At 35.0% G+C, this 27,890-nt stretch overlaps 2 protein-coding genes across 6 annotated transcripts; both read left to right on the top strand.

The window, feature by feature from the left end:
- Positions 1-630: 630 nt before the first annotated feature.
- LOC110707373 (folylpolyglutamate synthase-like) lies at positions 631-24,828 on the top strand. 5 transcript variants are annotated; one of them, XR_002508474.1, is made up of 18 exons: positions 635-1,313; positions 1,710-1,872; positions 6,282-6,490; positions 8,159-8,224; positions 9,757-9,866; positions 10,647-10,707; positions 11,885-11,968; positions 12,826-12,882; positions 13,141-13,201; positions 15,555-15,601; positions 15,755-15,832; positions 16,033-16,191; positions 16,968-17,294; positions 17,419-17,497; positions 18,019-18,171; positions 18,417-18,622; positions 20,276-20,473; positions 24,721-24,828. XR_002508474.1 is itself a non-coding variant. In XM_021885401.1 (17 exons), exons 2-17 carry the CDS (start codon positions 1,722-1,724, stop codon positions 20,333-20,335), a joined length of 1,896 nt encoding a protein of 631 aa, XP_021741093.1. In that variant the 5' UTR covers positions 631-1,313; positions 1,710-1,721; the 3' UTR covers positions 20,336-20,759. The 5 variants fall into 5 exon arrangements, 4 of the variants coding, with proteins under 4 accessions (XP_021741093.1, XP_021741096.1, XP_021741095.1 ...); XM_021885401.1 differs by lacking the exon at positions 24,721-24,828 and having other exon boundaries at positions 631-1,313; positions 16,033-16,179; positions 20,276-20,759; XM_021885403.1 differs by lacking the exon at positions 24,721-24,828 and having other exon boundaries at positions 634-1,313; positions 11,927-11,968; positions 20,276-20,759.
- Positions 22,758-27,838, top strand: LOC110707374 (glycosyltransferase-like At2g41451). Its single transcript, XM_021885405.1, has 11 exons — positions 22,758-23,261; positions 24,721-24,870; positions 24,981-25,033; positions 25,467-25,575; positions 25,703-25,837; positions 25,976-26,020; positions 26,227-26,414; positions 26,546-26,687; positions 26,790-26,836; positions 26,941-27,028; positions 27,134-27,838. Exons 1-11 carry the CDS (start codon positions 22,869-22,871, stop codon positions 27,389-27,391), a joined length of 1,608 nt encoding a protein of 535 aa, XP_021741097.1. The 5' UTR covers positions 22,758-22,868; the 3' UTR covers positions 27,392-27,838.
- The last annotated feature ends 52 nt before the right edge of the window (positions 27,839-27,890 follow it).

Genomic DNA, 27,890 nt, shown 5'->3' with positions numbered 1-27,890 from the left:
TTTTATAATGGAAATAGAACCGAGTTATAGAATATTATTAAAAGTTATGATTCATTTTGTATATATGAAATATTAGAAGTATATAGATAATAAAACTCTATGCAATATTTTTATCTTAAAAACTCTATCCATTAGCATTATATGTGTCACAATAATACCTATTTGTCACCTACGTGACGTAACACTTGACGAAACACAATGCCCAATGTCGCTGTCTCATAGTCTGGCTGCGAAACCGGCTTTATTTATTAGTGATATGATATTAGATTTTTGGTCATCTATTTCATTATTCATTTTTTTATATAATTTGGAAATTCAATGTAATAATTAATAGGAAAAATTGCAAAAAATAATACTTCCTCCATTTTTTTTAATTGCATCATAGGAGATTGGAGGTAAAATTTGATAGTGGGAAAAAGTAAGAGAGAAACATAAAAATACAAAATTGTCCATGTAATGTAAAGATAAAATAAAAAGTATGTGTGAAAAAGTAAGGATATGTTGGGTATTTGCATTGTGAACATAAATATTTTTTGTCCTAAAATGAAAGTAATGCAATATTTGTGAAACTTCCCTAAAAGGTAAGTGATGCGATATAAAAAAACGGAGGAAGTACATTTTTATTTATATAATTTGGAAATTCAATGTAATAATTTGGACCGTTCTTTTTAAATATACATTAATATTACAACTTTTGAGGTATCAATTTTAAACGAGACAAACAAATTTATAACTTACTAACCTGGCTACTCGTAACACGTGTCATCAGCACCACAATTGCAACAATCAGCAGCAGCCCGGAATCTTCAGCGGCGTCACATTGCAGCAACCTGCACCACCATCGCCACCAATTCGCACATCACAGCCACCCTCACCGCTGCAGCAACCACGCCACCGCAGCCCAGCTCTGCTTCTCTACCTCACAACCTGCACACACCAAGCCGCAACCCACTCAATCACCTCACACTACCACCAACTACCACCCGCCATCTCCAATTCACAAGCCCGCAATTGCAGCGGCAACCACCAATCACAATCGCACCAAAAACCGCTCAGCCACTACAATTCAAACCAATTTCAGCCAATTTCGGCTCAATTTGAAGAACCCATGGCAGCTATTCGGCCCCTCAATTAAGCCCCAATTGATTTGGTGCTGCTCGGTGTGGTGATTACCGGTGTCTGGGAAAGGAAAGGGGAGGGTTTCTTGGCACCGAACTAGCCGTTTTTATCACTCTTACGTTTTGCGTCTTCTGTGGTGATTGGTGAACTACTGAGCTTGAAGAATAAATTCTTGTATCTTCTCCTCTCAACTGGTAATCTCATTACTTGTTTACTTTTGTGGATGAAGGTGTTATCTTTTGCTTCTGTAATCTTGATAACTTGGAGAATAATTGAGATTATAATGTTGCAAATGATAAAGTGGTTATTATTGGCGTTGTTTATCGAAAAGGGTTATGTTAAATGTGTTTATAGAGTTATATTGCCTCTGAATTAGGATGAATTTTGGAAGAAATTAAAATGGGTTTTATTCAAAAATTGAATTTATGATGGTTATTGTGAAAATTTGAATTGGGTTGTGTTTAGAATTGATTCTAAAGTTGTAACTGGTTCAGTAGTGTGATAGTTCTTGTGAGAAATCGATTTAGGTTTAATTTCCTGCTGGCAATTAGGGTGTGTATTGAATAATCGTTTAATGGTTGATGTTGCAGGATTTATAACTTATGTTGCACATTCAATCAAATAATTTCCTAAGGCATCAATGGTTTTGCATTTCATGCTTCTGCCGGAGGCGATGGCGGTTAAATGGTGTTACGGCCCGTGGGGTTTCATGTTTACCTCCTTGCTTGAACAAACATGATCCTCTTGCTTCAAGTGAGTTATATGGTTAATTTGTAGTGCTTATATCATTGGTTGCCTATGCTTACCTTTTTGTTTATTGTGTGGTTGCAAATAGTATAGATCAAAGGGCTGTTTCTATCAATTGCAATTATATAGCACATGTATGTGTCCACTCATCACAGTCATGGCTGAAAGTCTGACATCTAACAAGGATACTTAAATGCGGAAAATTTCATGAATGAAGTGCTTATTTATTGACTTATTGCTTTTCCCCCTCTATTTCTGATTGAAAAGTATGAACACGTATTTTCTTAGTTTGAGTATGGTAAAAGCCATATATTATCGGATACTTCATTTAACCTCAAGTTATACTCTGACATGGGTATGGATTCTTGACTTCATGTTGGAAATTTGGACCAAAAACTTGGAAAATTTTAGGGTGTGTTTGACATCGTCTTTTGTTTTCAATTTTTTTTTTATTATTTTTATTAAAACCAAAAACAGAAAACAAGAAAAAGACGTTTCCACTTTTCTGTTGTCAGTTTTCTAATTTATCATGATTTTAATAAGTTTGACTAATTTTTGATTCATTATATGACATATATCATATGATTTTGTAAAACAAAAAACTGAAAACCAAACCAATACCAAACGAACCTTTAGTTGACCCTTAGACTAGAAGTGTTACCTAATTTACTAACCTACCCATCCATGAAGGAATAACAATCTTAGGCATGCAGATTGGTGTGTGCAAAGTGATATGGTTTGGGGCTAATTTATTAAGTCTAATAAGCAAGCACTAATCTATTTTACCGGACTTTACCGGTGTCAATGGTGCATGTCAGTGCTATCTAATTCGTAGTTTGAGCATGGATACATGAACATAAGTTATTGTTCTTCTTCTGCATGAACGCCTTAATAGCATAAGTGGGGTCAGTTACATGGACCAACATGAGTCACACATCCTAATACTACTCTCAATCATTGTGGCTCATGTCAAGTGATGTGACAAAGTTTTTTACTAGCTGTCACTGGCCTATCGTAACCCTCCTCCTTCTGTTATTGTTTTTGCATTATATTTGAAGCATTGTCTTCTTCTGTTTGTCCTTTTCTTTTCCCATGTCTTCTCTTTTTGGGGTCATTGAATTAGCTTGTTCAATACTGCTAACTTTTGTGCTTAGTTACTGTAGGCCGTCGAGCCTACCAAAGATATAATTCATATCTTGGTCTCACTAACTACTAGCAAGGGTAAGAAAGGGTCGAACCCAAGAGAGGCGTTGAATCAACCACCGAGATACTATCGTTTAAACAAGCTAAATGAAGTCGAAATTGGTTGAGTTTCAAGTAACTTCTACTAGTTCAATACAACTAAAAGCTAAGGGGAGATTAACAATATTAAGAGGAATCTAGGGCTCGGGTTATACCACTCAACTTCATCACAAATCACAATTAGCATGCAACAATCAAGGTAAACTAATGGGATAAATTAGAGGAAGTCATGTAAGGCACCCAACTACTCTCTCAAGCTAGAGGGATTACTTAATCATGAATACAACCTACTCTCGTGGTTACAAAACATAAAAACAAGTGTTAAAGCATAATCACGATGACATAAACATTCCCTTGATCGGAAATTCCTATTCTCATGGCATTTCGGGTCAATCAAGCATAAGGGAGCTAACTCAAGTTCATCTCTCGATCTTTCGTTGAGAAAACTTGGATAAATAGTTCTAGCAATGGCCATATACAAAAACTAAGCAATTAAACCACTTAAGCTCAACTAATTAACATCCCACAACAACCAAATTAGCACATGCAACTAGTTATTAGTGACTACATTGAGGGTTTTACCCAAACCCTAGAGATTAGACTACTCACAATCCATGGAGGTTAAAACAATTAAAGATTTCAAGCAATTCATGAACAAGTTCAAACTAGGGATTAAGCTAATTAACAATCTAAGCATGCAAGAATTAAGCAAATAATTAACAACAAAGTAGAGAGAAATGGAAAAGCTTCAAAGTGAGCAACAATGGTGGAACTTGTCTTCTACGATGATTGGATTTGAATATTTTCAAGCTAATAATTAAAAACTAACTAATGATTTGAGAATGTAATGTTTTAGGATTGCAAAACTAAGAAAAATCTCTAAAAACTTTGATATCCCCTACAAATGAGCTCCAGGGGGTATTTATATGACCCCCAAATAAAAAGGACGGAAAAAACGAGGAAGGAGCTCGAGTGCAGGTCTGCACGGACGTGCCAGGTTTGGCACGGACGTGCAGAAGGGCCAGAAAGGAGGCAAAAGCTACTGCCAAGGTCTGCACGGACGTGCATAATTTGGCACGGGCGTGCAGCCTTGCACAGGCGTGCCGTCATCTTGCACGTCCATGCAGAATGTCCTGCCTAGATGATTTAACTTCGGGAGACCATAACTTCTTCGTTTCTTGCCGGAAATGGACTTGTGACCAGTCGTTGGAAAGCTCTTGAGACGAACTTTAATCTCCAATTTGAATCGCTTCAAAAGGTTGAGTAGATAAAAAGTTATGGTCAGTTGAAGTTGACGCTTACGCAAACAACCTTTCAAGACTCTCCAAAAGCTCTTCATTTCTCTTTAAGGCACTCCTCCTTCTTCCTCCATTGCTCTATCAACCAAGCTTACCCTTATCCTTGCTCACTCATGCTTGATCACATCCATAGTGCTAAAAATAGCTATATTACATCAAAAACACAGACAACCCGTGAAGCATGGATAGTACAAAAAATGCATAAAAAATAGGATAAATAATGAACTTTGATTCCGATTAATAACGAAAACAAGGTTCAAAAGTACCCTAAAATCATACCAAATAACAAGTTATCAGTTACACCATTGATGTTGGGACTTAGGACTACATATCATGGATGTTGAACTGACCATATTAGTCTAGTGGACTTTCCTATCGGGGGGACTCTATAAGAGGGGGGGTGAATTGTAGTCGAGAACTTACAAAGAAATTTAAGCAAAATTTTATGCGAATGCTATGAGGAACTCAAGAACGCGAGAAATTTTTTTACGTGAAAGCTTCTTGAACCCAACAAGAAGAAGCAAGACCCACTAGGGATTCACTAAACTCTTCAATATCGGCAACAACTCTGTTACAACCTTAGCTTGGGTTTTTACTTTCTCAACAATCTCAAGTTCCCACGGCTGTAACCTCAGATAACTTTCTTCACAAGCTTTGACTTTGAAGCTCTGTCTCACTCTAAGACTCAGCTCAAAGCCTAACTACAACAAGAGTTCTCTCAACCTTTTGCTCTATAATATAGAGTTTAGTAAAATCCCTGGTGGGTTGTGTTTTTTCTTTTTGTTGGGCTCAAGAACTTTCCATGTAAAAATTCTCTCTTGCATTATAGAGTTTCTTATTGCATTCATTTAAAATTCTGCTATAATCCCTACCTCTTTAAAAGTATGAGTAAACTCTTATAAATAGTGTTAGAGACGATTATGTCCCTAAATATGTTTATTAACGTATTTACCCTTTTTAAAAGTATGGCCACACTTTTATGCATAGTGTTAAGACGACTATGTCCCTAAAGTGTTTATTTATATATTTGCCCTCATTAATGTTATTTTTTTTTTGAAATCAATAAGAATATAGTGTGGACATTTATACCCTTAAATATTTGTTTACATATTTTCCCTCATTAACACTACTAACAACTAAAGTTGACATGGCTAACTATTAGTTCTCGACTACATTGACCCTCCCCTCTTGTAGAGCTCATCAGGTTAACAATTGAAGTTTTGGACCCATGACAAGAACAAAAAAACGTTAAAGAAAGAACCTATACATTCTTTTGAAAGAGGCCTAAACATTGGAGGGTTGATACATCTCCTTTACTGGTTTGGATATCAAGTTAGGGATGGCAGAAGGTTACCGAGAATATTTTCTTTTAGCTGTTGAGTGCTGGATTGTTGGGTACTTGCCAGCAACGAGAAGCATGGTTAATTGAATGATAAATTGATAATGTAAGATGTAACCCCATTGCTTATTAGCTGGGTCATTTTTATTTTGCTGATCATGCATAGGATCACACACACCTTACTATATTAATTTTTCTCCTTTCACCATTTTTTTCAACCAATAGACATACGTTTTTCTTAAACTATCTGACGCCAGAGGTTTCATAGACTGAAGCATTTCCGATATATCATAGCTGTACACCTTGGTACTTGTACTACAGTTTGACCTACATGCTTGGTAGTTTTGCTTCTTGATTTGGCATGAGAAATGCTGTTTTCTGGTTCCATGAGTTCATAACTATCCTTTTTTTTTTTTTTTTTTTTTTTTTTTTTTTTCCGGTGAGGGGGAGGGGGTGGGGGGGCTTTGTTAGATCCATATGTGTATTATGACACATGTTACTCTCTGGTTTCTAACTTAATCTAGCTTCTGTCTCAGGTCTCATATCTAGGACGATATCAACGGATCCGGATGTTGTAGAAAACATAACAATGAATGAAGTAATTGAGGAGAATTTTTCCCATTCACGTTCTTATGAGGCTGCCATGGAAGCACTTTCTTCCCTCATTACAGGTCGGAAACGTGGGGAAAGGCCTACTATCAGGGGAAAATACAGTAAGCTGGAACGGATGACTATGTATTTGCAGGTAATATGAGTTATGTATTCTTGTGAAGTTGTGATTGATTATGAATTTATAATGCCATAACTTCCCTCTTGACCTAATTAGAAAAATCACCAGTTTATGTCCATATTACCATACAGGCATGGTTTGAGTGATTACTCTGACAAAGTATTTTAATTGTGTTATTATTTAAGAAAGCATGGTGTTTTGCTTAGCCATCTTGAGGAGTCTTCTAAAGCCAGAAAAAGACTGAAGTCTGTATTTTACAAGGAGGTAGAGTGGTTTGTTCTTGTCTGGGGAAAATTTATTTGTGATGTCATAGGTTAAAATAGGTTAAGGTTTTGAAAATTCCTATAAGCATACTAAAGCTAGTATTGAGATGAGAGCAGTATGATCTCCTTATTAAACTGCTGCTTTCTATTGAAAGAGATTTCCCTATGCTTTTACCCATCTTTTTCTATGTCTTTAGTGATCTTATATTAGCATGATAATTTCATAGGTGGTATCCCCCAGCGAATTGCAAACCCTTTTGCTTTTGTCCATGGGTTCATACGAAATCTGAATCCCATAAGTGGATATCGTGTTGGGTTTTAGTTCTAACCTTTATCTACTATTAGAGGAAATCAATCAATCAATCAAAACCTTAATCCCATAAGTGGGGTCGGCTACAGGAACCAAATTTGATTATTCCGTGTAGTCATCCACAAAAATCTTCCTCCTCCATCCCTTACGATCCATTGCTTCATCCTCATGCAAATCCATATACTTCATATCCTTCCTAACTCCTTCCAACCAAGTCATTTTCGGTCTTCCTCTCCCTCGTTTAACCCCTCCATGGTCCCACTCTTCCACTCTTCGAACCGGTGCACCCTCCGGTTCTGTCTTACATGCCCAAACAATGCAGGCGATTTTCCCTTAGTTTGTCTGCAATGCCTGCCACACCTACTTTCTTGCGAATAACCTCATTTATGATTCTATCTCTTAGAGTGTTCCCGCACATCCATCTTAACATGCGCATTTCTTTAACCTCCGTCTTTTCAATGTGCTCCATCTTAGAAGCCCAATATTCTGTACCATAGAGTAACACTGGCTTATGACAGTCTAGTAGAATTTTCCCTTCAACTGTAAGGGAATGCTTCGGTCACATAACACTCCCGTAGCCGCTCTCCATTTAAGCCACCCCGACTTAATCCTGTGGGCCACGTCTTGATCAATGTCATCATTTTTTTGGATGATCGACCCAAGATACTTAGAGGAAATATCAGGATTAATATCAAGTTCTCATGAATCTTCTGTGTTCTGAGTTTAACTTGCTTAAAAATATTTAAAGTATACAGAAGGTAGTTTGTCACAGCTAACCTTATGTTTATAGTGCTTAAAGAGGTGACACATGGCAAATATTGGTGACGTGGCATGTTTATAGTGCTTAATTAAAAAAGGGTGACACGTGGCACATATTCTGTATTAGGAATGCTTTTTAATATATTACGTATAGATTCTAGTATGCTGAGCTAATAATTCTTCTAGATTTATTGGAGTTTTGTACGTAAACTATACAACGACCTTAGCATGTATGCCACTGTTTCAATAATGTTGTGATGCGCAAATTGTATTTCCTATGCACTTGACAGTTTTCTCAGCAATCATCTGAATATGAGCATATTCCTGTAATTTCTGTTTTCTCTGAACCAGATATTAGGATTGGAGGATAATATAGCTGAACTTAACATCATCCATGTTGCTGGAACAAAGGGGAAGGTAATGTTTTTTCTCCATTTTTTTTTAGTGAAATTAGGACTACCTCCGTTGCTTCATTTCTCCATGCGCGGAGTTTTAGGATGAGTAATAATATATGATGGAAGTGGGGCTGGTCAAAGAATAAAAAAATCTAAAAAAACAAATGTGAGTATAAGTGGGGAGGAGAGAGAATATGAAAAATATTAAAATATGATATGAGGGGACCACTAGTGGAGAGGAAAATAGTAAAATGTTGTTAACATTTTTCAAAAAAAGGAAATGAAGCAAGTAATAAAATACGGCCGCGAAAGGAAAGTGGAGCAAGTAATAAAATACAGGGGGAGTATTATCATAAGTGCAAGTTTAGAGAATTAACTTCATACTCGAGCACAACTCCAACCCCAGTGCTTCAAGCTTAACTTGAGCACTATACTGCGATGTCTTTGCATCTTTCCAAGTGGAGGTCTTCACATTATGATTTCGTGTATAATTGTTCAGATTGGAAAATTGATGAAACACCTTAAACTCTTTTGAATTTAAATCATCTTCCACATGAATAATAACCTAAAAAAAGGATCTAAAATCCTAGAAAAATAAATAAAAAGAAAGGTCTCTCACAAGGAGAGATGAAAAAACCTTGTCTTTTGAGGAGAAAATGTCCTTGCAAAAGGAGGAGGAATTATTAAAACGTGAAAAGAAAGCAAAATTAAAGAAATAAATCACAAAAATAATAAAGTTTGGGGCTTTCTACTGGAAAAACCAATGGAATTAGAATTCAATAATGGAGGCTTGGGTTTGAGAGAGAAGAAGAGGGAGAGAAAAGAGGTGGCTATGTGAGGGATCATATTTGGTCTTCCTTTTACACTTTTTTTTTTTTTTTTTTGTTTTTTTTCTCTCCTGGGAACAAGACTTGGCATGTCATTGGTATTCACACAAATCAATACTCTGGGTCGGAGTTTGTTTGTATCTTACATCTTGTTCTCCCTATCTAAAGGTAGCCTGCAGTCATGCATATGTGGCTGAAATGTGAAAGTACTTTTTGTTCTTTCATGTTAATGTGAGTTAATATATTACTTCTATGTCAGCCATTCAGAAAGCTCTTATGGACCTTTTTCTCTCCTCTTGTTCCTTTAATCTCCTTTTGATTTGCCTGTGAAGGGTAAGTCAAACCAGCATCTGTAGGAAATACTGAAGGTTGATTGGAGTTTAACCCAAGGTCATACGACTCATACCACAGGGAAGTCAATTAAAATTAGTAGAATGAACCCTGGCTACCCAGCGGAGGAGTTGCTCTTAATTTTTGTTTATGGGAAGAAAAGGGGGGGGGGGGGGAGGTGGTGGTCAGGTATGATGATGGAGGTAAAAGAATTTACGACTTGCCCTTGGGAGGACTTGGAATTCTCAAGTCTCAACTAGACAAGCAGTTAAATAAGTTATGTGGGCTATGCGCTCATTGCAGACCCTAGATCTATTCAAACGACGTTTTTTTTAAAATTAATATCTTTCTTTTCTTTCCCTTTGCCCCTAACATGTACATGATGTTCTTTATCCAGGGGTCGACATGTGCTTTCTCTGAAGCAATTTTACGCGAATGTGGTTTCCGGACTGGCCTTTTTACATCACCTCATTTAATTGACGTGAGAGAGAGGTTTCGACTTGATGGGTTAGCATGCTCTTCCATATATATAATTGCTGTACATGATTTTCATCTTTTATTTATTCTTTCCTGCTTATTGTATTCATGGAGGCAATATTTCTCCTTACAAAAAAAAAAAAAAAAAAATGCCGTGGAAAGCTTGGCATTTTAAATGAAACATTCTACAACTAGCTTGTACTCTAGAATGTTGATAGTTACAGTTGTCATTAACCATCCACTCGTCATGCTTTGAATTGACAAGTAGGAAAAAGTTAGTTATTTTCAGAAGTACTTTCTATTTTATACTTGATGATAGAAGAAATGAGGGGTTCTGTACTTTTTGTCTTGTTTTGTGAATATGATATTAGTTGGCGGGTTCTCTTATATGTGGAATGGTTTTAGTGAAGACTTTTAATGGCGGATAACAGCCTTTCATGGAGTTGGGTTGTGATTTTAGAAGCTGTGTTGTTCAATAGCTTACTGCATATCAGCTGTTTGACAAATGATGTGCAATATGGCCTTTTACGAAGTAAAATAAAAAGTTTTCCATGCCTCGGCTATCAACTTAAGAAGTATCACTCAATCCAAGTATTATCTTTATTTCTCTATGAGCCAAAGGAGTGATGTATCACAACTGCAATATGTAAAGTTTGCATATAGTCTTTGTATGTTTGGAAGTGGTTTTAAAGATACTTTTTGCTTTGTTTTCAATCAATTCACCTTGATGCAACTTCATGTTTCTTAGCTTAATTAGTATTGGTTACTCCATAAACTGCTAAAATGTTTACTATGGGTTTGCATGTGTAGGGTTGACATTGCTGAAGAGAAGTTTCTGCAATACTTTTGGGACTGTTGGGATCAATTAAGGGTACAATATCTCTACTTTCTAATTGTAGATATGATTCATCTAGTTCTCTTCTCTTAATCTTGGATTTTTAACCCCAACTCTCCTTTGCTTTTCACACTACTTTTAGGTTATGTAAAGAAAAAAAAAAAACCTTTATTTTTTTTTTTAATTTTTTATAAATTTTATTACTGTAGTAAGATGGGTCAAATTTTAGTATATTCTTAATGATTGTAGGCCCAATTTGTTAAGTTCTGTATAGATCATTTGGGACACTGTTTTAAGGTGTAATCCTACCGGTAGAAACGTTTTATTTACTTTTGCATCTTTAACAAAGCATTGTTTCTGATTTAAGATCCCTAGATAAAAGTTATATAGTATCACTACCTATGTTTGAAATTGTTTGTAAGTTACGATTGGTGTCCAATGCCGTATGTCACTATTATTTAGATTTATATACTTCGTATCATTATTCATTAAACATTTTATACAGTTGACCTAACAAGTTTATATTTACTTGTTAGTTATCAGCATATCCATAAATATAATTATGATCAAAGTTAAAAAGCTTTTGCCTCATAAGTTTCTGATGTGTGGACATTTTGTGGGATGGTGGACTTGAAATCTACTGAGAGTTTGAAGCGGTGGTTAAGTGTGTTCGAGTTGTCTGTCTAATTAAGAGGCTATACAGCCTATCTTATAGTGGCGCCTGATATCATTAGCCTGTACTGCTCTAGAATGCTTCCTATAGCTGTTTCTTCTAATTCTATTAGTTATTTAGTGTGTATGCGAAGAGTTTCATTAACTAACATTAGTATACTCCGAGTTTGGTTGTTTGCACTTGGCAGCATATGCACTTGTCTATGACGGAACTTGGTTACTCCTGTCTGTCACTGGTATGTGTCCAAGCGTTGGCCTAGGCTATATTATGAATCTCCTTTAATTTTAGGATTCAAGATGAAGTGTCTAGGGTTCTACGTTCTACCCTTGTTGGAATTTGAGGATTCAACAGAGGTAATATTGACTATGAGTAACGTGTAGCAATTGTGTGGTGATTGTAGCGAGTCAGGATCCTGTACATATTATGCTTTCTTGGGTTTCTTGATTTTATTTTGTCAAAGTTCTCATCTAAATTGTAGATGGTAATTCTCTACCATTTTGAGCCAGTTTTCGTAACTGGACTCTGAAATTTGCGCTGCAGATTAATGTAACCGATGATTTGCCTATGCCTCCCCTATTTCAGTTTCTCACTTTTCTGGCATTCAAGATATTCATTGGTGAAAAAGTAAGTTCCTGACATCTGTTGCCTTGTTAACTACCCTGTGCTATGAAATTTATATGGGATCTAGTCTTTACACCATGATTTAGTCTAATGGGTTAAACTCATTCTTATTGTAAAAGTTTAGCTACCTTTAGCACTTCATGTTATTTAGTCTGGTGTATTACTGTGTCTTAGCAAGTTCCACGATCCTCAACACTTTCTTTTTTACAATTCACAGCATACTAAAACCATATGTAAAGGTATAGTTTTGTTCTGCATCATTAGTTGTAAGCATGACTGTGTGAGGAGATTCACAGGATCAACAAAAAAAACCTGTGACTGAGAAACAGCACTTGAAATCTTTAATATGCAAGAAAATGGTTTTGTTCAGTACTACCAGCTTTAGGCATGAGGAGACTCACAGCATCAAAGAAAACCTTTGTGACTCTGAGAAACAAAACTTGAAAAAGTTAATATTCCCTTCTTCCTCTTGAATTTCCCCATGTTCTATTTTGGGATTAAGTGTGTTGATGAAAGAATAAGTGAGTTGTCAGCAAGAGGAATCCAGAATACAAATTAGAGGATGGGGACCTCTTGGTAGCCTGTGCTCTTACTCTATTAAATCCTTAAAATGAGTGTCCCTAACTGGATAAATATAGCTGATGGAGTACTTCATAAGAACTCCTTTTAAAAAAATGTGACTGCAACTACTCATGGCTTAATTGAATACAATAGTTCTCTTAAAGATGGTTGACTGTTGTTTACTGTTCATTATAGCTCATGTTGTCATATATTCATATGCTCCGTATTATATGAGACTTCTAAAAGAGAGCCTCCTTAATATATCATAAATTGGGATATCTATTGATTTTTGTTGACAGGTTGATGTTGGAATTATTGAAGTTGGTTTTGGAGGGGAAAAGGATTCCACAAATGTGGTATGTATCTTTGGTAGTGATCTAACCCTATAAGCATTTTTAAACTACCACTTCCTCTCTCTCTCTCTCTCTCTCTATATATATATATATATATATATATATATATATATAGAGAGAGAGAGAGAGAGAGAGAGAGTTCAGAATATGAAGTAAACCTACTCAGTATCGAAGTTTTTTAATGGATGTTCCTTATGGTTGATAATTTAAAGTGGATATTGATGTCTTTACTTGCTAATCTAATGTAACATGGTTATGCAGATTAAAGAACCTGTTGTTTGTGGAATCTCTTCATTGGGGATGGACCACATGGAAACCTTAGGTACTTCTTTCCATTCAATTGACTAGGGAGTCAAATCTCGGTTGCAGTCACAATTGCAAAACCACTTTGCATGGTAATGTAGATGGTTTGCAGCTGTCACGGTCTAATATCGTGACGCGGTAAGCTCAAAACCCTATACAATGTGGTTGGGATGTGGATTTGTGGCCGAGGTTTAATTCTCTGTTCCCTTTCCATTTATTTCCTTATGATGATTCATGCTAGCTAACCCCAATATATTTTGGGACTAAGTCTTTGTTGTTGTATAAGTCTATGTCTGCTCTTTGTCACTATTGTATAATTATCCTATTCATTCACATGCCACCATCATGTATTGGACACCATCACTCCATACTTTCTGTTGCAATCCCTTGTGAGGATTACAACAACAATAACAAAGCCTTGGTCCCAAAATGAGGATTTAATTGAAAAAAAAAATCTGTTGCATTTTTAACAAGGCTGCACCGAGATTCCAGGCTTTGCAACTGTCTTTTGCTTTGATAAACCTGTTTATCATAGGTTTTGTTATTTATAGTGGCTTTTGTGAGATTCACTCATTCACAGAATATTCTTTGTTACTGATTTGTCAAAGAGATATTGTTTTAAAGAATGCAATACTGTGTCAAATTACTAATTAACTACAAATTGATTTTCCTGGACATGCCTGATTTACCTTCATACATCATGTGCTACTGTTTTATGTCTATATTGCATATACCCCTTGTCTATGAATAATCTGGCAGTGACATTAATTCTCATGAGAGATCTAACCTTATCTTCCCAATTCATGGGCTTATAAAATTCAATCAAGTATAATTTACAATCTTTAGGAGTATTATATAACTATTGTAGGTTAATGGAAAAGGTTCATGAAACAGTAACTTGTCATATAAATACAACACTTAGCAAGAGATGTGTTTAGCTCAAGAATGAACATGTAAGGCCACAAAATTGGACGTCTACATGTTAGTCAAGGATCTTAGTAAATCTTACTGCATAGTGTTCTGAGTTGATCTGTATTACACGCATATTCAACTTGCAGCATGAGATTCATGCACCACCTGGCCAAGTAATATTCTGGTTTGTAAGAAAGAGAAATGATGACTTTTTAAAAATAAGCAACAACGACAATTGCCCCTAAAAATTGACACAGGTTTAGTGTGTTGTACTGTACATTTTCCCCCTTTCTCAACCAACTTTGTATTATAATACTTTAATATATTTACTCCTTAAATTCACATAATTGACAAAAATTAAATTTTATCTAACTTCCTAAGTTAAATACTTCCTCCGTTTTTTATAAGACGCATCACTTTTGAAATTGCGGACTCCTAGGCAAATTTTTGGAGTAGAGAGAGGTAGAGAGAAAAAATAAAGAGGGTCCATGTGATATGAGAGAGATAGAGAGAATTTATCGACTTAAAGGGAAAGTGATGCATCTAAATTAAAACTTTCACATATAGAAAGTGATGCATCTAATAAAAAACGGAGGAAGTACTAAATTTTAATGTGGTTGAGTTTAGTAATCTCGTGGAGTTTATATTACAATATTTATACAATTTTGGACTAGGGTAATGGAAAAGTGAAATGTTCAAGCTACCTACAGTCGACATGTAGGTGTATTAGTCTTCCTCATCCTTTAAAAAAAGGTGCTTCCAGGTCATTAAAAACTTTGAAGCAAGGGGGCTTGATGAAGTTAGTGCTTCATGTTAGAAGTTAACATCCTTATTCTCAGGGGCAATTACCTTAGGCTGTTAGGAGTCAGACAAGTTAATCAATAACCGTGTTGATTGTTATTACTGGTGGACGTTGTGCGTGAGTCACTAATCTCACTTTCTTAGTTTGATGTATGCTTATACAATAAGCTCCTATTATTTGTTTCAAGCTGAATGAGAATGAAGTAGTAACTTATATTCCAAAATTCTCTTCTGCTTTCTTATATCCATCACAAATATATGTACCAAAGTTTTTTTTTACAAGGATCGTGGAAAGAAGGAAAAACAAATTTGTCATGGTGTAGTGTTACTTGTGTCAAAAATGGACTCGTAGAAAGTGTATCAAGCATAGAGAGAATAGGAATTGAATAATTATTTGGTGGCATATATCCTTAATCCCCCTTCTGATGGAAAATGCTGTACTTGATTGGTGAGGTATCATCCTCCATCCCCTTTTCAGTTCCATATACTAAGTCTTAACTACTTCTTACCCTGTATTAGCTAAGATATCTTCTTTGTGGCACCTGTGGATTGTTTGTGTCTCCTTTTCAGTATTTGAAAATGTTTAGATGTAGTTATTGTATATGGCGTATATCTTAGATAATACATGACCTTAAAAGTGTTGAATAATATATTTTCAGGTGATACTTTGGGAAAGATTGCGTTCCACAAGGCTGGTATCTTAAAGGTATAAAACCTTGCTAAGGGGGACTTTATCTATCGTCATACCTTTTCGTATGAATATAGTATCTATTCAAAATTTGTTGCATATGATTGGTCTGCTGTCTTATTTTGTTCGCTTGTTACCTGAATTGGCCTTATGTCATTCCTGCTCTTAAAGCCCAGTGTTCCAGCATTTACGGTACCCCAGCTTCCTGAAGCGATGGATGTTATCACCGAAAGAGCTCACCAATTGAGGGTAAGGTTGTTTTTCATTAACTTAAATTAGCCATAAGCACTACACCAAATCTGGCTTGGTCTTATTATTAGCTTGTCATATTTTGACCTTGAAGCCTCAAGTTTCAGTATCGAGTGGATTATATGAAAGTTTTTCATGTTCAGTGAAATACCATATTTGATTGCCATTTGATCTGTCTTTTCTGCTCTTTATGATTGCAGATTCCCTTGGAAGTTGTGCAACCTTTTAGCTGTGGACAGTTAAATGGATTACAACTCAGTTTGGCTGGTGATCATCAATATATCAATGCAAGCCTTGCTGTTTCCCTCTGTAAATCTTGGCTTCAACAAACAGGGAACTTAAAAAAGGTGTTTACCAATGTAGGTTGACAACTTTTTCCTCTTTTTATCTTGTACTGTACTACTGTTTCACTTGAATAAACTATAATGACCTTGATGTGTCTCCCAATGTATTTTTGACTTCTGTCCTCAGTTTCTCACTTCAGCAGAGAAATATATTATGTAACCTTGGCTTTGATATGAGTAATTGACCTTGTACTATGTCTTTATTGTTGACTTAAGTATACTACATAAACTGCCTGCAAACCTCTGTAATCTTTTCTATCTCCAAGGTAATTTTCTTTGTTACATTAAAGATGAACCTTTTGACTTTTTGAGTGATTACTATTGGTTATGACCTTGTTTGGCAATCTGTTGTTGGCTGGTTCAACGTGCTTGTTTGATTTGCCGATAGTATTAGCTGTTTTTATCGTTCAGATGTTAGCAATTTAGCATTAGCAGTTTGTAAAGATGTTTGAGATTTTAGCTGTAGCTGTTTTTGTGCAATACTTGTGCAAAAGAGCCAAATTCCTATGAGAAAAAAAGCTACTCCAGGTAGTTATTTTTGTATTGACTGGAAAGTCATTTACCAAATATATTTATTTGGCTGTTTGAACACATGAAAAAGCCAAAACCTTATAAAAACCTAGCAGAAACCACTTACTAAAGAAGGCGTATGTTTGTTCATATCTTTGTGAAACTTTAATAAATGGTTTGTATACTGCAAAAGTGCAAAGTTTATATTTATGTTTAGTTTTTAGTGTTTGATCTTTCACCTATTATATTTTTGGTTTCTTATAAATGTAAGATGCAACCAGGATGGTTGTGAAGCTGATCTGCCAGATGCTTTCTTGAGAGGTCTTTCATCAGCACGTCTTCCTGGGAGGGCTCAGATAGTCTATGATGACATATCTAGGTCCTCTAATACACCTACAGGAGACCTAGTGTATTATTTGGATGGGGCACACAGTCCTGAAAGCATGGATGCCTGTGCTAAATGGTTCTCAAAGGTTGTGATTGGCGATCATAAGTCAACATCATTATCCTCCTTAAAGTCATCTTCCGAGGATCATTTTGGAGAGGCATTTAGCAAATATGGTTTCACCAATTGTGAAAAGGGAAATAGTGACAAAAATTCCAAGCAGGTGTGAAAATGCTTTAAAGTTTTTATCTATTTTTCAGGATTCCTATGAAGGGATTTCTCTCTGTTTTTTATTACTTGCCATTGTTTTAACTTGTTGGATCTACTGTTCATTCATGGCTCTGTAGATTCTTTTGTTCAATTGTATGGAGGTGAGAAATCCACAAATCCTGCTCCCAAACCTTGTTAGGACCTGTGCTTCCTCAGGTACTGCTATTGTTGGTGTTATTCAAATATGACGCAGTTTTTTTTTTTTTTTTGAACTCATAATCTTCTTCTTGTTGTAATTTCTCATCCTCTTGAACTCTATATTTATCTTGCTGTAACTTCTAAAGTTTTGGAATCAAATGGGTCACATGTTTTCTGTTACTTGTCTCCCATAGCTCACTGAGTGACTATAGTTTCTATCTTCTATAATACTATTGTGCATGGCTTCTCAAATCAGATCCAAAGGGTAGGTCATATGAAATTACTTTATAAACTTCCATTTATGGAAAACTTTCTATAGTCAGCATCTCCAAAGCTACTACTATTACCTTGCATACACTTCAAACTACATGGCATACGATTGCAAAGAAGTCTGGCTTCTGGGGTAGCTTTTAGCCATGTTGCACCTTCATGGTTATGTCTCTCATGTTGCTTGGTGAATAAATGATTCTGTTCTGTATATACTATCTAACTAGATGCAGTTAATTCTGGCTTTACTGAGGAATCCTCTGATCATTCAGGTGTTCATTTCTCTGGAGCCTTATTTGTTCCTACCATATCCACATACAACAAAGTTGTTTCTGGTTCTTCAATCACTTCTTCAAACACACCTAGAAACTTGTCTTGGCAATTGAATCTGCAGAGAATATGGGAGAAGACAATTAATGGGAAAGGTATTCTTTATCATTACGAAAGAGGTTCTTTGCCTTGCAGTCCTCTCAATTTCATCAGTATTCTATATAACTATTCACGTATGTTTTGTTAGATTTATTATTGCTTTTGTTCTGTACTTAATACAAGTATAAACTACTACAGTCTCACACAGTTTTATATTTTGTGAGGAGCTGGACAATCTTTGATGCTATTACAATATTAATTTCTTCTTTTCCCTAACTGTGCCTTTTTTGTGTTCGAACAGATTTTGATCCAGATAGAAATAATTTCACAGAGTGCTTAAAAAATGAGAGTAGTGATGCCTTGTCACCACCTGTATTTCTTCATGGTGATTATCATCAAGTCTTTCCTGGTGATTCTCCTCGTGCCAGTGCAGTTGTTCCTTCATTGTCATCAGCAATTAAATTGTTGAGGGATTGTGCAAGGGAAAACCCTTCTGTCAGATTGCAGGTAAGATCTAATTATGAGGATTTTAGAACACCTGGAATGAGCGGTATTGTATACACATTTGCTTTACTTTGATGAGTCTGAAACCCTTGAGAATTAAGGACCATACTGAATCTAACACAACAATGGAGTGCAGATTATAATTAGTGCTAATAAACTTGTATTTGGCTGTATGCTGCATTTATACGTGACCATTCTCTCATGTTGCTTGAGAGGAATTGATTTTATCAATGGTAATTACTGGAGAACTCACTCAAATTGCATCTCACTCTTGTGGTGTCATCTTTTTCTTATTGTTACTTAATAGCCTCATCATGGCCTATGTATCTATTCCAACCTACTCATTTAGCTTTTTTTTTTTTTTTTTTTTCTTCTTGACTATGTGACTCAGAATCTTCATTTCACATAAAGTACCTATGTCATAGCTCCGGCACTTGTACATGGTTTGGACAGTTGCTCTTCATTTCCGACCAAATTTATGGGAATGTCTCATAAATTACTCAAGTTTAACCTTGTATGTGCTCCTGGATTAACTGAGTAATCGAGTCAGAGTAAAATAATCTCTGACTTTATAATAAGAAATTGTATTTTTACGTAGTTTTTTCGTATGGGTTTATTGGGCGGGTGGATTTTGGTGGTGGGGGGGGGGGGGGGGGGGGGGGGTGGGAGGGGAACCCATTGAAGTTCTGAGGCGGCTTAACATTACTCCAGTCATAGGCGGAACATAGGGGGATTGCCGGGAGCCTCGACAGTCAGCACCCCACAATTTCCAAATTTCTTACAAAAATGAAGGCTATTTATTTATTTATTTTCCATTTAAAAAAAATAGGTTATAGCTTTTATTTGGTCCCTGTAAATAAACTTAAATGAAACTTTTGGTCCCCCGAAAATACTTTGGTTCAGGCCCTGACTCCAATTCTGTATACAGTTTATTTTACATGCTAATATCTAAAATCTGCAATGGGTGGTTGAAGGCATACACCTTTGCAACTCAAACTAAGTTGGCTAGTAGTCTTTTTTCCTTTTACTCCTCGCTTGTGGTCATAATTGAGTGACAAGTCATCTAATTGGTTTTGAAATATGAAAAGATTAGTTTTACTTATTAAATCTTGCAGTAATTTAGTTTATGAAGGCTATATAGACAATGTGAACGTGATAGCTTTCTTCAGAGAGGATGCTGGGATGTTAATCTTTCTCTTGTAACATGAGAAATGGCTGGATGTTACCACTAGTAGAGAGCCTGAATTTTGCTTCTATGGAGATAGAGATAGCTTAATCAAATAATTGGAATCTGTCATAGACAGGAATAGTCAAATATACTGTGAGAACATAATTGTGGCTGGTCACTGGAGATATAAACAAAGAGTGCTGTCCTTAGAGAGAATGCTGGGATGTTACCTTTTTTATTTTTGGTCTAGTAGAACCCTTAGCACCGACTACTCCAGCAAAGAAGATCCAATCCCAAAACCTGCCAACCTGGGATCTGGAAGGCCATTGGCTCTAGCTTTAAAACTAGCCAGGATCTTCTAATTCTAAGCTTTCTTAAGTCACGCGTTAAAAATTCCTCCTTGTTTTTTTTGTTTGCATAAATGCATGCCCATAGTTGATTCTCTTTTTTAAAGGTTATCTTACTTGCATCTCTATGTGCTTTGGCAGGTCCTTGTGACGGGATCATTGCATCTAGTAGGAGATGTTTTGAGGCTGCTAAAGAGATAACTTTTACGAGCTCTGGTTTTAGCTTTTCATAATTACTCCGCGGATCTGCCACCCAGAAGTCATAATACCTCAGTTATTCAAGGTTCTACCAAAAATAGCTCGTGTCAAGTTAACTTAAAATCACAGTGCCATAACTAGGTACTATGTTTTTCCTTACTTCATTCATCCTCCTTATGTATAAGGATCTTGGGTGTGCATATTTTCGTGACATTCTTTTGCTCATACATATATACAAGCTTTGGAACTGTCATATTCTAACTTGCTTTGTAAAATTATCAGCTTATTCCAGATTAAGACATCATTAATTTCAGGAATTGACTATCATTTCATCTAAATAAGATTAAAGCAATGGATTTGTGTATGCTTGTTAACTTGTTAAGTGGTTCTGCCACTATAATTTAAAATTGTGCATCACTTCTTTTTATTTCAGGCTTATGCTAAGCTTTTCTGAATTAATAAGATATTCTCTTGATTTAATTACCACATTATCTGCCTTTTCAAACTATATAGCAGAAAATGCAGGAAATCTGTTGTTTCAGTTATGTATTTCTCGTTTCCTGCATTACAGTGTGAATTTACAATGCGTAAATATAGGCAGCTCATACTCACAACACAAGCGTGAGGCTTAAAATTTTGCCTGATGTTCGCCAATTAACAATAGTATATAATATATTTTTGTGAAAATGCAAAGATTGACAGAGCTTTATGAAATTAGAAAGCTAATTGCTCATTCGGTAACATTGTCATTTTTCAGTATTTGGTTTGTATATTATTCAAGTCATGCTATTATTTGTAAAATGAACTTGAAATGAAGCATACATAAACTAGTGATAAGATTGATAACTACTCTTGCTTTTAAATGGTTGTGTTTAATTTTCAAAAATCTGATATATGAAAAAACAAAAGATGATAGCGAACGAGCTCTAAGTTACTCCTAATCCCCTATACTTCAAGTCTACAACTGTAGCTGATTATGGAATATTAATTGTATTTATTTATACAAGTGAAAAAAAGATGTCTTATTTCTTAGGTATGAGATGCTGAAACTAAAGTGACGACTAATTTTGGACCGAGGAAAACAAAACTATGTCTTTTGTTAGGGATCGAGTTTCACATACATCTTTGTGGCTCAAGTTTCATTAAGACTCATTGAGGCAAGATTTCCTTACCCTTCTCTCAACGACTCAAGGTACTCCATAAGAGGCCCGACTCGAGATATATTTTTGCCAATAACTAAAAGTACTACCAGTAATATGTGCAACAATGAGTCAATGAGGGCAACTTTTAACATGCTCTTTTATCTCACAAAATAGAAAGTACTATATTGTGGTAAGCTATAGTTCCTCCACCAAACACTTCCTTCACCCCCAACCCCAAAAGGCCAAAAGGAATTGAAAAGAAAGGAAAAGAAAAGAAAAAGACTGGATCATTTCCAAAGAGATTTAGGAAAAATAGGAAAACAAAGAAAAGGACAAGAAAAAAAATGTTACATGGCACATGTACAAATGAAAGCTAAGTACGCTAAAACATTGATTAACCACTTATATTATTGCTACGTGTAAGACTTTAATTAAAGATTATAATTATTAATTATAAAATCTGCCACATGATTATTATACAGTAAGTTACGAATCATAAAGGACATGAAAAGCATAGAATATATTGTCACAATCGAAGCCGATGAATATGCATTAACATTCCTAAATTGACACCTGGAAAAATTATTTTGTTGCTTACTTCTTACTTTTATTCATTTTATTTAATAATTTAATATAAAAGTTCACATTAGTTTATAGATTAGTGTATGTATCTTAATTGCTATACCTTATATTAAGGACAGGTTACATTAATTTTAGTGTATCAAGCTTGTTTAACATTTTTCATCGTTTGACCAAATTTGTATTAATTAGTCATTATCATGTGTAGTAATTAATGATTGGCTTTATTTGGTATATTTTGTATTATTAAAAATAATTTATGGAGTATTACTCACAATATCATTACTAATAAGGGAAAATTCAATTTGCATTCAAACTTAAGATATTGAAATATTCTTTCTATGAATCTAAATGAATGACATAAATTGTTCAATGTAATCAAAAGCATTTAGAATGATGCTTTTGTTGGCGAGGTAAACTACACTCACGAAAGTAATGATCTTTTACACGTGCAGACATGCTATCATATCATATACGCATATACCAATACGAATATGATGTTTTAAATACTAGTGCAACAACTAATTTTACCGAACACTTATATTTTATGTCATCGATAGAAGTGCTATGGTCCTTCACCATTAAGCTTACAAGAAAAACATTTGATTTAGGTGTTAGTCATTTTTCCATGTCAAAGATAATGCTTTTATCCCTTTTCATAGTCAGATAATATAAACTATATTACTCCATATAAATATAAATCCCAACGACAAAACGGCTATACTATTCATTTATATATACGTTTCCCTCCTTTAAATCCCAAATTTTCTCTCTCATTCTTTTAATTTCTTCTACTAATGGCGTAACACTTGTTCATGATCTTCAAAAACCCTCCAAAAATGGCGGGTTTTTACCAATCTTTAAGAAGAAATTCATCATTTTCTTCCACAATTCTTTCTTCTTGTTATTCATCTCAACAACACTTTCTTTATAAACTCATCTTCTTCCTTACTTTCCTTCCTCTGTTTCTTGCTCTGTTTGCCTTCTTCCTTCAATGGCGAGGCAGCGGTATCGACCCGATTACTTGGTGGTCCTTTGATCATACCAAAGAGTTTCCTGGAATGCTTGATTCCCCTTTTATCAAATCATCATCTTTTGATGATAATAATAATTGCTCCAATAATGCATCGGGTCAAACCAATTCCCCTGTTTTTCCTTATTTCAGAGGCTGGAATTTTAATTATAATGATTCTACTATTAGTCCCAAGGTTAGTATTTATACATAATTTCGTTGAAATTCATTTCGTTTTGTATGATTTTGATTAATCTTCCCATTTTTTATTTATTTTTTGGGGTTTTTCAATTTTAAAAAAAAAATTTAATCTTTGTTATTTAATTTTTTATTCTTAAACCCCGAGTTTTAATCATTTTGGTTAATGAATTTTGTTAAAATTGGGTGTTTTTCATTTTTGGGTGTATTGATCTTGCTTTTTTATCAGGGTTTATTGAATCTTGCTTAATTATTGGCTAATATCTCTGATTTCTGGATCAAATTTTCTATTTTTACAATGTTTTAATAATTTTTCTGTACTGAATTTGTTAATAATTGATAATTACAATCTTGTTCAATCGTAGATCGATTAAAACATGCGTGAAATCATAATAATCTGCATGCTTGTTCTTCTTTTAGTAATTAATTATCGAATTGAGATTGTCTATTGTCAGAAATGAGTTGTTAATTGCTGACTTTTAATCTCGAAAATATAAATATTATATATGTTAACAGGCTACTGTAAATTTAATAATTATTGGAGATTTAGGGTTTATTTTTCATCACATGAATGCCGAATTATTGTTATTTTAGAATTTCTTCCTTGTATAGTATAATATTACTCCTTCCATCCCATATTTAATTTCATGACGACTCTGGTTTATCCAAGTCAATTAAAGATTAGTGGTTAAATGAAGAGTAAATAATTTCGAAAGTCATAGAAATAGGAAGAGAGTATTGTGAATGTTAAAAAAAAAAAAAAAAAGAAAGAAAGTATATTAAGTGTGAAGTTCTTCTTGGGATTCTTAGATAAAAATTGATAGAAAATGATTGATAGGGAAATGTTAGTAATCTTATAATTCATGTTTAAACATATATTTATTTGGTTCTGTACTTACTGCTTATTTCTGTAATATGATTTTGAATGATTCTAAATTTGAATATGAGGATGAACAAATAAATAATGTAACAACTCAACCACTATTTTAAGTTGGCTGCTAGTCACCCTAAAAAAAGACTAATGAGTTACAAATCACATCTCCCTTAAGAATATTTGTTTTTCTGGTAAAAGTACTGAATTAGGGATTATTCTAAAGTGTGTTATCACCTTGATGTGTTTGTGTACTTGCTTCTTAACCTTATAAAGGGGTGTAACGTGTCACATATGTGCGATAGCCAATAGCACATGTGATGATGTGAAGCCTAGTTGAAGCTCTACTATAGCTTCTACTGAGTGTTGGTTGTTTTTTTTTTTTTTTTTTTTTTTCTTCTATATGATGTTGATTTGATCATTTTTTGACTATTAATCATCCATTCAATATTTCAATTCCTGAATTATGTAACTGGATATTGGTAAAAACTGTGTTATTTATCTTAATTATCTACAATGATGTAGTGTATCTAAGTACTATAAAAGAAATGCAGCATGTCTAAGTGATTTCTCTGTATTACATTAGGCATGTATTACGTCAACTACTTCAGCTGGCCTAGAACAAGTGCTACCATGGATCTTTTATCATAAGGTTGTCGGCATCACAAACTTTATCCTCTTTGTGGAAGGGGAGGCTGCGAGCACCAACGTATCTAGAGTCCTTGAGTTTATTCCTGTAAGTTTACTTATCTTACCTAGGGCCAAAAGTAGCTTCCTAACCTGTAACATAAATTGATCTCTCTGTTGCCGGATTACAGTCTGATGTTATATCCGATGCTCTCACAGGGGGTACAGGTGATCTACAGAACAAAAAAATTAGAGGAACAACAGGCTAAGAGGTTAGTTTTTGTTTGTAATCAGTTTTGTAAATACTGCTGCTTGATCCTTGGATGTTACAAATTTTTACTTCTGAAGTGTAGTTGGCGTTGATTGGAAGACCAAAGTGTTTGCTCTTTATGCTTCCTTCTTTCTCCTCATGTTGAGCAGTTCAATACTATGTTACTCAGACTTCTGTACTCATGACAGACATGAGTATGTGCCCAAGTCCTAATTCGGCTATCTTTTAGAGAAATTTCCATGATTTTGGTCCAAAATATGAGGTGTCAAGTGTCCATAGCGATGCTGGTTTGTCATGTCATAGTACTTTAACTGAAATGAAGTCCTAGTAACAGTCATTATAAACCAAATGTGAAATTATTAATGCTTATACTTCATAGTTTTGTACTGAGTACGAAAAATGCACACACTTACATTGCTTCTATTGATTGTCAGTCGAATATGGAGTGAGTCATGGCTTTCAAGCTTTTTCTACAAACCATGCAACAATGAGCTGTTCGTGAAGCAAACCCTCAACATGGAAATGGCTATTGGCTTAGCAAGAGTATGATTCATCAACTTATCAACCATTAAATTATTTAACTCTTATACGGTGTGCAGTTGTTTGATGTTCTTATATCATTATCTGATCTCTAACTTCTCGCTTTGCCTTGTGGTTTGATCTTATCTAGGATGCTGGCATGGAGTGGATTTTCCATCTTGACACTGATGAGCTCCTGCATCCTGCTGGAACACAAGGTTACTCTGTGAGTGAGTTACTGACTGAAGTTCCAGCAGACGTTGACATGGTTATTTTTCCGAATTATGTGAGTGATTTGTCAAAATGTCAATTAGTTGTAATGACAATTAAGTTCTGTTCAATAGCATTTGTTATTATGGCCCCTGCCATGTTTGCTTGTTTACTTAGCTTGATCATTCATTGTCCCTTTGCTTTTGAATTTCAGGAAAGCTCTGTTGAACGAGATGACATTAAAGAACCTTTCAGTGAGGTAAAATTTATGGATGAAGATGTGCATACTTGTTTTAGTACTCATTAATAATAGAGCTTTTAGCTTTTATTGTGTTGTATTCTCACTTCATAATATTAAAAAGTGGGTGTTTATTTATGCTTAACCTTCAGCTGCTAAGATTAATTATATTTCTCCTTTAGAATTCATTCCTTCTGCCAATAACATTTCTCTGACATTTGATTCAGATTTCATTGTTCAAAAAGAACTTTGATCATCTTCCAAAGGAAACTTACTTTAGATTCTACAAGGAAGCAACTCGGAGTAACCCAAATTATTTTCTGACTTACGGAAATGGAAAAGCAGCTGCAAGAATTCAAGATCACCTTCGCCCCAATGGAGCTCATCGATGGCATAACTACGATAAAACACCAAAGTATGCTTTATTATACTGCTGTTTCTTCGATGTATTTTTGTTCTGTTTAATGGATACTTGGTCAAAGTATACTGTTAAATAATCAATATGGTCGAAAATTAATATAATTAAGCTTCTGACAAATGTTGCAGAGAGGTGAAAATGGAGGAGGCTGCAGTTTTGCACTACACTTACTCTAAATTCTCCGACTTGACCTCAAGGCGTGATAGGTGTGGTTGCAAGCCTACAAAGGAGGACTTGAAAAGATGCTTCATGTTGGAATTTGATAGATCAGTAAGCTAAATAGTGCCTTTCATAATTTTCCTCTAATCTTGCTCTTATTTTGATGTGCCTTTAATTTAATGATGTCTGACAAAGGTAACTCCCATATTGTAGGCATTTATTATTGCCTCCACTGCCACTGAAGAAGAAATGCTCCAATGGTGAGAATTCAAACTGCAATATATTAATAGGTTGCATAACATTTTTTATAAAAAAAATCTAACTACGAAGTATTAATCTTGTGAATTATTTATTCCCGATGTAGGTACCAGGAACATGTAGTGTGGAATGATGTAGCAGCGAAACTCAAACTTCTGAAGTATGGCATTTTTGTTCGCATTTATGCTCCTATGGTGAGTCCAATATTCTCAAAGAAATATCTCCGTAACACATTGTAATCAGGGATAATCTTTTAATCTTTAGGTCATTGTTACTTAAGAAAGTAAATGTTTTGGCAGGACATAATTCAGGGATTAAGGGAATCCGGGGTCTTTGCTTCTGTTATTGAGTCAGCACTGACCGCTCCATCCAAGAGAAGCAATGATTCTCTAGACAATGTCGACGTAAAAAAAATGTATTTAAGGGAGCTTGATATCAATATCACAGAAACCGCACGAAGACTCCTGGAAGAAACTGGTGGACATGATAGCTTTCAAGCAATCCCACCTTTTTCTCCACCAGGCTTCAACGATGTAGATGTGATCGTATCAGCATAGGATGCTCTTAACAGAAGCAATGGCTCCTGCAGAGATGTTTGATGTAGGAAAAACGTTTTTGAAACAGATTGACTTCAAATCTACAAAGAACACACAAGATCCTGGAGGAAACTGGATGAAGAACTTTCAAGCAACCCCACCCTTCTCTCCCCCAGGCTTTGGTGATGTTACAGAACAAAAATAGGTGCGAATCATAGTACAATTTTTTGACAGGTTTTCATTCTTTACCTCATTGATTGGTTGGCGGGTAAACAGATATGTACATTGCAGGTTAGATAATACAATACTGTGCAGTACTAGTATTTTAGAGAGGCTAATTGGAATAAAACAATACACATTTTCATACCAATAGAATTAGTTCATAACATTGATCATAGAAAGATTTTAACCATGTACAACTAACACAATTTTCAGAACAGAAGAGATTAAGATGGAGTACTCTGACTACTTTATGATATAATATGTTGATTTTAGTTGCCATGGAACTCGAACAAGCCAG

Source organism: Chenopodium quinoa, unplaced genomic scaffold (assembly GCF_001683475.1).
Source record: "Chenopodium quinoa cultivar QQ74 unplaced genomic scaffold, ASM168347v1, whole genome shotgun sequence".
Taxonomy (NCBI): Eukaryota; Viridiplantae; Streptophyta; class Magnoliopsida; order Caryophyllales; family Amaranthaceae; genus Chenopodium; species Chenopodium quinoa.
Note: the sequence above shows the minus strand (reverse complement) of the source record. Positions and strands in the feature narration are given on the sequence as shown.

Bases quoted from the DNA above. Each gene is read 5' to 3' on its own strand.
- LOC110707373 (XM_021885400.1), top strand. From the start codon at position 1,722: ATGTTGCACATTCAATCAAATAATTTCCTAAGGCATCAATGGTTTTGC. The intron at 15,602-15,754 runs GTATAAAACCTT...CTGCTCTTAAAG, and splicing joins ACAAGGCTGGTATCTTAAAG to CCCAGTGTTCCAGCATTTAC. The intron at 17,295-17,418 runs GTGTGAAAATGC...ATGGCTCTGTAG, and splicing joins GTGACAAAAATTCCAAGCAG to ATTCTTTTGTTCAATTGTAT.
- LOC110707374 (XM_021885405.1), top strand. From the start codon at position 22,869: ATGATCTTCAAAAACCCTCCAAAAATGGCGGGTTTTTACCAATCTTTA. The intron at 25,034-25,466 runs GTTAGTTTTTGT...ATTGATTGTCAG, and splicing joins GAGGAACAACAGGCTAAGAG to TCGAATATGGAGTGAGTCAT. The intron at 26,688-26,789 runs GTAAGCTAAATA...CCCATATTGTAG, and splicing joins TGTTGGAATTTGATAGATCA to GCATTTATTATTGCCTCCAC.